Source organism: Cavia porcellus, unplaced genomic scaffold, assembly GCF_034190915.1.
Source record: "Cavia porcellus strain 051 isolate PalLab524CR breed Dunkin Hartley unplaced genomic scaffold, mCavPor4.1 scaffold_18, whole genome shotgun sequence".
Taxonomy (NCBI): Eukaryota; Metazoa; Chordata; class Mammalia; order Rodentia; family Caviidae; genus Cavia; species Cavia porcellus.
In genome coordinates, this window is record NW_026947501.1 from 56,623,966 (window position 1) to 56,633,714 (window position 9,749).

At 40.6% G+C, this 9,749-nt stretch overlaps 1 protein-coding gene across 1 annotated transcript; it reads right to left on the reverse strand.

Moving 5' to 3' along the window:
- Positions 1 to 913: 913 nt before the first annotated feature.
- Positions 914 to 7,696, reverse strand: LOC100735813 (interleukin-36 gamma-like). Its single transcript, XM_013147300.2, has 5 exons — positions 7,578 to 7,696; positions 7,005 to 7,054; positions 6,399 to 6,512; positions 5,352 to 5,491; positions 914 to 2,049 (listed from the first exon to the last, which is right to left on the reverse strand). The coding sequence occupies exons 2-5, from the start codon at positions 7,033 to 7,035 to the stop codon at positions 1,840 to 1,842; spliced, it is 495 nt and encodes a 164-aa protein (XP_013002754.1). The 5' UTR covers positions 7,036 to 7,054; positions 7,578 to 7,696; the 3' UTR covers positions 914 to 1,839.
- Between the last annotated feature and the right edge of the window lie 2,053 nt (positions 7,697 to 9,749).

The following is a 9,749-nucleotide window of genomic DNA, read 5'->3' on the forward strand; positions in this document are numbered from 1 at the left end:
GAAGTGTGATTATTTCCAATTCTACTACTAAATGTTAGTGTCACCCTCAGAAAATCTTGTCCATTCAATGTACCTGTTCCTTCTCATATAAAACAAAAGGGCTGAGAAACCTGATGCCATTAATTAAAATTATTCAAATCCTGAAAAGAAAGCTAAAGATCATCCTAGAGTATCATTTACCAGACAGTTTCCTAAGGGTAATCCACTGTCTGTAAGAACCACTCTGCTGCAGTCGTGAGCCAAGAGGGAGAAAAAACAGGAAGCCAATTTGCCCTTCATGTGAGCTGGGAGACAAGAAGAGCTGCGCACCCCACACACCCACTCTGTAAGCAAACAGCCAATTCTGAGGAACACAGACTGAGTTGATAGCAACTGAGGCACAAAAACAAACTCAATGCTTGAATTGTTTGATTGAGTTTTCAGGCCAAAAACCAATAGTGTGGGCATCAAATAGATGCAAATCATTATACAATATACAATACAGCAAATATTATACAATATACAATATAGCAAATATGGAGGATTTTCTTCTGTCTTGTTCTTGAAATCCAATATTGTTCTGTTTTATTTTGCTCAATTTTATGTTTTTGCTTTATTCAATGTTTTGTTTTGATTCTGTTCTGTTCTGTTTTGTCTGGTTTTATTATGTCTGATGGTATGGGCAGCAATTTTGAAGGTAACAACAGGCCTTATTATAGCAATTGTTGATTTCCTAGTATCCTGTTTTGAAGTCCTGTGTCATTTTCACTGTTTTATTTTGATTGGCTTTATTCTGTTTTATTTTGTTTTGTTTTATACCCCTTAAAATAAAATACAAAATAAAAAAGAACCACTTTGCTTAACTCAGAACTTACTATTAATTTTCAGAAAAGAGACAAAGAACAACATAACTTTTGTTCAATGGAGATATAAACAACATCTATTTGGTAGAAAAAATAATGCCTACAATTGGTAATATGTGAAATGAAAACAAAACCTCATACCTAGAGATATATGGAGGAAAACATGAGGGAAAAAAAGCCAAAACCGAGAAGCCACTTCATGGAAAGAAATAGGATGAGGACAGGAAAGATTTCTTTTGAACATACACATGCACTGTTTTGTCAAGAACATTACTACTTCTTTTAAAAGTCTAAGCAACAAAACTTAATATTTTATTGCCATATAGTCTTAATTATAATCCTCGTTCTTTGATCTCTGAGGGTGAGGTGGGAAAAGCAGTCTGTCCAGCACCATACCCAGTCATCGGACGGTTAACAGGAAATGTCTTAAAGTCTGGCTTACAGAAGCACACATTCCACTTATAGGAGATTTAGTCATTCTAAAACTGGTAGTTCCTCCCAGAATCAACAAGTCCCTACCCTCGTACAACCAGCCCCATGTGGTGTCCACCTTCTAAAGGTCCAAAGAAACCATGTTTGCAGTGAACGTCAGCCTGGATTCCACACGACACAAACGCAAGAATATTTGGTATAATGAGTTTATAAGATTCATATATGCACAAAACAAATGACCTGAAAATTAGGGTGTCACTATTCACATGGCCTCCTGCGGCTTCATTCACCATAGCACAGTGCAACATTTCTCATGCATAATATCCGGTGGGCTGCAAACTTCTGCTAGAGAGGAGAACCACACACCACCACATCCCTGTTCTGTTTTCACTTTCTGGCTTTTCATGGACACAAACCCCTTGCTTCTTCACCTAGAACATGAAATGATGATAGCAGTTGCTGTCTTCTTTCAGCCCTGGTACAAAAATAGCCCTGAGTTCATATTGATGAAAACACAGTTGGGACTTTGAATTTTAAGAATCAAACTACCATCTCCAGTCTGAATTCAAGCTTCCATACGTAAATTGAAGTTTGTGTTGTATGATTTTCCCAGGTCTGCAGTGAGGAAGATAGGATTGTCTTTCGTGGAAGAGGCGATGAACCAGTCAGGAAAGGCCACAGACTCAAAGGTGGAGGTTGTCCCTGTGCGGGAGTGGTAGAAAAGGAAGGGCTTCACAGGCTCAGGCTGGTTGTACAGATCCAAAATCCTCTGCTCCTGAAACGTGAGAAAGAATACTCATGGGAGAAATGGAAGCTTTTCTAGATGTTCAAGTTATTTGCAGATATCTAATGGACATTCCAAAGGTCAGGAAAAATTTATTCTTGTTAGCTGGATTAAAAAATGTATTTCAAAGGAGCAATGGAGCAATCAAATAATCTCGTCTTCCCAAGTCCACTGTCAAATCCAAAGGATTTATCACAGAAGGGAGACAAGGGGCGAGATGTCATCAAAAGGATGAGAGGACAGGTTAATGACCAAAAAGCCACGTCTAGACAATGAGTTGGTTCACCTCTCACCCAGTGGACTGAAAGGATCCCTAAAGACTAAGATAATAAATTTGCATAAGCAAGCCAAGGACTTCCCTTACCAAAGCAGGGACAGTGAGAGCCATCATGGTGTAAGGGAAACTACTCCAGCGAAGCACAACAAGGTTGGGGGCATGTGATTCTAAACAATTGCAGGACATATGAGAAACTTCTTGAAGTAGACATAAAGGTGTCTAGCAAAGCAAAAGATTTGCACCCAAAGGTGCAAAGTAAATAAAACAATAAAAATTCCATATGTATATAATTATGTGTGTATGTATGATCATTTATGCATATATTTTATATTTAGGTAAAATAATTTTTCTAAGTAAATCACATATGTATAAGTGATACAGGAATGGTCTATATATTTTACCCCATTCCACCCTGAGTGAAAGATTCTTCTCCCATAGGATTCTGTTAAAATTACTATAAAATCCAAACTCTCTAACAAAGACTTCAGGGTCTATACCACCCAGCTCTTGCTTATCTCACACTCTTACTCTTAGTGATTCTGCTCCTGCCACATCTGTCTTCTGCTCCCCCTAAGACACCAACATGCTCCTGCCCAGGGTCCTGGTACTTGGTCTACCTCGACACACCAGTTCCAGCCTTGCCCGAGCTGGCTCTGCACTGTGACTCAGGGACTCATCTCAGACGTCTCTTCCTTGGAGAGACTCCACTGCACATCCTCACTAGACATTTCACATCCAGCCTCTCAGGTGTCACTGCATCAATCCTGGGTTATTTTCTGCATTATTTGGCAACACTATCTAAACTTAGCATACTTATCTCTCAACCACATAATTATTATCAGATTTTACCATCACTCTCTAAATGTAGTAGGTTTACACATAACTGTATTTCTCAGCATACAGAAGAGCCCCTGACAGTCTGCTCAAGAGAGATTTGCCGGCTGTTTAACAAATGCCTTCTCATTTCAAGCTCCCTACCTCTTCTGCCAGCTTTATTTCTACTCCCTCCTCATTGAGAAAGTGAACACATGAAAGGAAACTTCCACAAACCACCCTACACTGGTGCCTCTTTCCCTGAGGTGGACTGAGTGGTGGATCCCATGTACAGCCACTCACTTAAGGGCATTCCTTTAGCCATTCTTCCTGGCCTTTTATTTTTCATCAGTTTTGTTTCTCTTCTCAGTCATTCCCATCAGCATATTTGCTTTCATTTCAGTCCTTTTAAAAACATAGTCGTGTGTCATTTAATGCCAGGGACACATTATGATAAAAGTATTGTTAGGCAATTTTATTACTATGTCAACATTGCAGAGTGCGGTAAAACAAATGTAGAGTGTGGTTATACACACTAAGACAGCTAGGATGTCACTTGATGATAGAATCTTAGAAGACCACGATCCTACATATGGTTCATCAGGGCTAAAACTTTGTTATGTGGCACATTGCATGGTACCACTGCCAGTTCCCCACCGGGGCAAACTCTTCACAATTGCTGCCTGTATTTGCTGTCTGATTTCTTGCTAGTGATTACTCTCCTCAAACTCACTCCAGATGTTCAACCTCGTGACTGTACTGACACTGTCCTCCTGTCCGCATCAAGGTCCTCAATAACCCACATGTTGCCAAGTGCAATGGGCTAGTCTCAGTCCTGAGGACAAAAGCACAGCAAAAACTGACTTAACAGAACACGTGGTTCTCAGTGCTCAACCTACTGGTCACATTCACTCTGCCAACAAATCCTGTTGCCTGCACTTAAAATATTTCCAAAATCAGACCTGCCTCTCTCTATCTCCACTGCTATCACCTGGCTCTTAGAGGCACACTAAAGCTCACTCTGAAAGTAATTTTACACTTTCCCCCAGACCCTATGATCAACTGGAAGTCGTGAAATCCTTTTTTAGACCAAAGTCCATTCCAAAGTTCAATTCATTTCTTTGAGATCACAAGGCCAAGTCCTTACAAAATCAACATACCCTTCCTGGTCTGGTATTTTATCTCTGCATTCCTCCCTCCTCATTTGACTCACACATAAGTGTCTTTCCTCACCATGGGTCTTGCGCTCACTGGATGCCCTGAGGACTAATTTTCCTGCCTCCTTTGCTGTCATGATTTTACTACCACAGTAATGCTGACTGTGCTACTGTACTACAACCTGCTTCTGGTTCTGCAGTCTCTTTATCTTGTTCTGTCTGTTCCTTTCAAAGAGACATACCCCCTTTACACATCACAGATTTACCAACTAATGTGTTTAATATATACATTGTCTGCTGTTTTCCTCCTCCCACCAGCCCTATGAGGTTAGGGCTCTTTGCTGTATATGCCAGGATGTATCTCAAGAGCATGCCTGGTGCTAGAGGCCAATTACCATGCACACATTTGATGAACCGAGTTAGACTGAGTTAAATTGAGTGATGTAAAGTTAGGTTAATGAATAGAACAAACATATGTATGTACACAAGTATACGCATATAGGGCTTTATATATACATATGTGCCTAAATAAAATCAACCAGAGAGCTCAGGAAATTAAAGTAAAAACTGACTTATAAAAAGATACTGTAGGACAATTTGAGACAAAATTGAAAATGTAATCATGAAGTAGCAGATTGAACGAAGAAATTCTTCTAGAATGCAATGCAAACAAAAAATAAAACATGGAAGGATAAAAAGTATGGCAGATTAGATGAGAAAGATAGTCAAGTGAGATTTAAGAGTTCTAGTGACTGACGAATAGGAATTCCACAAGGAAAGATGTGGCAGAATTATGTAGAGAACATACCTGAATAAACAATGACTGAAAACATCTCAAATTATAAGGAAGATGAGAAACTTTTAACTAGTAAAGGGGAGAATAAATTAAAGTCTCTTAGATGCGTATTACTCAAAAGGACCTAGGAATCAATATACTTAGGAAACTGATAATATTTCTTTTTCAATTATAACACTAAATCTTCTACCAAACAAAATTTTGCATAGAAAAATTGGATTTGAAATTATTATTTTGCTTCATCACTGACCTTCAGCAGCAGTGTGGGTTGTCCTTCTATGTCCTCACAGCACAGACACATATCTGGATTTTGGATTCCTAGATAAATGGGAGTTCCTTTGCCTTTCTCAAGGGACTCTGGATACTTGCATGTCAGAACAGTGATGGTGACTATAGAAATAAAAGCAGAAGAGCATGCCAGTTTTCTGTGTGAGTCAGGAAAATGGAATAGTACTTCTAGTTCTAACTGATTTTCCAAAGTAGGATCTTCCAGGTGGGACTGGAAGATGGAGAAGAGTACGCTTCTTGCTGTCCCAGACCCACACCCATATCCATGCATGCACTCATCTATCTTTCCCTTATGGAAAATTGCTCTCTAGTAAATGTGCTAAAGAAAGTTTAGCAAGTGACAGGATCTGCCTTTGATATTCTCACACCTGTGCTTGAACATCTGGAATTGAGAAGCTCCTACTCCCAGATGCATCTCTTTGTATTTGGAGAGCTCTACCCATTATCAAGTTCTTGTACTCTGATTGTGAAATATTCCTGTGTTACTCACCCATTTTGTCTTTTTATGGTATCTTGAGGCCAAATAGAACAAGCTAATCCCCTACCACTGGCTGGATCAGCTGATTAAGATCAGAATGTTACTTCTCTAATTCTTAGGAGGCTCCTCTACACTATTTGATTATTTACTTTAGTCTGAGACTAACCTCTCAGTGACTTCTCTTCCAAGTCAGCTGGGAAATTCTATCCCTTTCATCGACATTCCATTTAAATCTAGGGTTTTCGGACATATTGTAATTGTATACACTTATAGGCTACAATGTGATGATTTGATATATTTGTATACAATATAATAATGATTGAATTAGGGTACTAATCACACCCATTGCCTCATACATTTATCATTTTTTTGATGTCAGAGTATTTAAAAACTGCTCTTTTAGCTATCCTGGAATATAATTACTGTTAGCTTTACTCATTCAATGAAGTGCAATCAAGCATAAGTACTCAGGCTTTAATAAAAGGCCACCACCAGTGTGAGATGTGGAATACCCACAGCATGAGCCCTCACCTGATGCAACATCATTACTCCGTGGAACTGACACTAGGGACTGACCCTGAAGGATCCACACCTGCTGATCCAAATCAGAGACTTTCCCAAGAAGTGGAGCATCTCTTGATGATACTTGAATGGAGACAAAAATGAAGAAACATGAAGGCCAAAGTTGCCTCACTCAGGAGAAACATCATCTAATCTTGGCCCTTCAAAGTGGAAGACCAGAGGTTTATGCCCCAAAACTCATCAGCCCAAAGTTTCTTTCCAGTAAAGCTATTGGCTCTGCTGAGGATCGCAAAGGCGACTAAGGTCTGTAAATGGCGTCAGAGAAAACCATCAAGACAAAGGATAACAAAACATGTGACCACAGCACACATGTGTCAAAGCCAAGCTATTCTTTTTTGGACCTGCTCAGTAGTTGGAATGATTCTGGGAAATAGAGCTAGAACAGTGAATGGGCAATGGTTCCCACCCTCTGAAAGCCCATGGCCCTGTGGCAGGTGGACAGTACCAGGCACTAAGGGTACCTGCAGATGGAGGGACAGAAAATGCTAAGGTATTCAGAGGACACAGCTATGACTGTAAGTGACTCAGGCCACCAGAGCCCTACCCCAACATTACCTGAACACATAATGTCATTAGGGTTTTTCATAGTTGGTTTGTCTCAGCACCTGAGGAAACAAAGACAGAAGAGATGAGCCTCATAGGATATTTCTAAGGTCATCTTCGGACACTAGTTCCTTCACTTCTTATTGTAGATAGGGATCTAACATGCCTGACCTGACACAAACCTTTACTCAGAAAATTCAAGCCATCATCCCGGATAAATTTTCACAGAAGTCTGAGGCATGCTAGAACAAGCAGAATTATTCTCTACCCAGAGATCTGGCCAACAAGGTTATCTCCCTCGGAGTCCTCATGCCAGGCATGATATTTGATCTTAAAAATGCCAAGCTCCTGGTGCCAGTGTTTCCTCCTGCCAGAGGAACCTCTCCTTCATTCTGTTGCTTTCCAGAGAAAAGCAAATGTCCATGCCAGGGAAGTTCTTCCAAATCCCAGCCACTCCACCATGAGGTATAACAAGGCCCACAAGGAAAAAGCCCACAGTTATCCAGCATGACCCTTACCCTTTTTTTCATCCCTAGAGCACAGAAAGCTCCAGAGTCAGAGGGATTTGGCAGCTATGCAGTTTACCTGGCAAGTAAGGGTCTCTATTGAAATCCACAGGACCAAATCACAGCTCCATCAGCTTCTGAGGGCAATAATGGGCTCTGACAGAGCCTGGGTCATTTATCCAGATGAGCAGAGGGAGGTTGTAGTTTCTTGGGTGGGGCTTGACCCGTGTTCAAAGTGAAAGAAATCCACTTCCTCCTTCCAGGACATCTCAGGAGGTTCTGATGAAGAAATCTCAAATATGTATGGCTTGTCTAGGTTCCCTGAGCAGTAAGTGCTGAGCTAAGCCCATGAGATCAACCACAAGGAAAGAGAGGTGATGACAGATCACAGGTTTCTCAAAAAGGAGAGACTAAGGGACTTTCCCAGACCTGGGTAGTCCTGTCATTTTACTCTAGGCTTAAGAGTGGGAATACAAAGTGTTCACAATACAGGAACTCGGTCTCATGACAGAAGAAACCCAGTCCACTACAGGGAGACTAAGGGTTAGGAATCCAGGAGTCTCCTTGCTCAAGGTCTCCTACTTTCCATCCCCATCTCCTCTGGTCTTGGAGGAGTGTGGTCCTTTGCTGTTGAGGTCCTGGTCCCACCGCTTTTGGCTTCTGAATTACCTGTTCCCTAGGAGAAAGTGTGATAATGAATTCAAACACACTTCTGTTCAAAATCAGGCCTAGCCAGTGTCAACCTCTCTTGAGTCCCCTCTACCTGGTTGAATAACCCCTCAATTATACCTCATCCCCTTTCTAGAGATGGTCAGCACAAAACAAAGGCCCATTATCCGGCTTCCAAATACCTTAAGTCTCTGTTTCAGTTATGATCCAGTCTGGGAAACTGAATCCACACTAGGAACTGCAAACAAAAGTGACTGGATATGAGGAACTGGGTATGCATCTCTAGGAGACAAAATAATGAAAGGGATTTGATGTAGATCCCAGATAGTAACAACTATGGGAAGGCAATAAAAGGAGACAAAATAACCTAGTAGCTCAAATGAAGGATCTTGTAGGACTGATGCCTGGTATTCAAATAATTCTCAGACCTCTAAAAAGAGTATGCGGTCTGGTGGATGCACAGACTGTGAAGATGGAGGGAAGGACTCAGTGACAAGACGTGCAGAGGACACAAGAGATGAATCTTATAGGGTTGCAACTTTATTGATTTGAAATCATCTGGGAGTAGCATCAATTTTTTGTGCCCAAATTAAGAGTTTTAAATCCCGTATGGACTAGTGATATGTATTCTCCTTAACTTCGGCCTCTTATTATATTTGATCTTGATGTTTTAATGAATTCCTATCGTTCAGCGTATCTAGTTTTCCCAGGTTTCCTAGCACTCAGCATCCATTCTGGTATCCCCAGTTTAAACTTTAGTGTGAATGACTGTCAGAGGAATTAGAGGAACTAGGAGTATATGTCTGTTTACCATGGCTATAACAAAATGTTTGAGCATGTACATTTTATAATGGAAAAATAGCTTACAGTTTTGGAGAATGACAGTTCAAGAAAAGCTGACCCCATCAACTTAGCCTCTGGTGAGGGCTTCATGCTGGATAGCATTGCAGTGATGGAATCTGCCATGAGAGTACATCTCCCAGCAAGACAGGTACAAGGGAGTCAGAAGTGGCCAGTGCTCCTATTTTGTAACAAACCTCTCTCATGAGAAGTAACTGGCATCTCAGTGTCCTGAAGACTGTGCCTCTAATAACCAAGTTGCCTCCTGTGAGGACCAGCTCTTAGGAAGTCCTATCATCTCCCAGCATCACCAGCTGAGGAAGGTTTCCAGCACATGAAGCCATAGAGACACACACTCAAACTGTATCTAAACCACAGCAAGGAGAAAAGGTGATAAGAGATGAGAACTGAATCATTGCTGTTGGTGACCAAGGAGCAGAGAGCACATCTCCTGACAGAATGACACAGTTTTCATCTTAAATGAAAGAATGAATATGATGATTCCACAATACCTTCACTTTGATTATAGTCTAAAATATAAAGACATAGCTTTTCTATGTTAACCTAGCCAAGTTTCTAGATTATTTCTCTTGTATTTTATCGTCATGTGAAACAATGATACATAACACTAGTGTGAGCTAAATTCTAAGGGTACTGACTCAGCCAAATTTCTTATATATGGATATGATTTCAAAAGAACGCTTAGTCCAGATACTAGTGTTGAAGCCCTGAGATACTATCA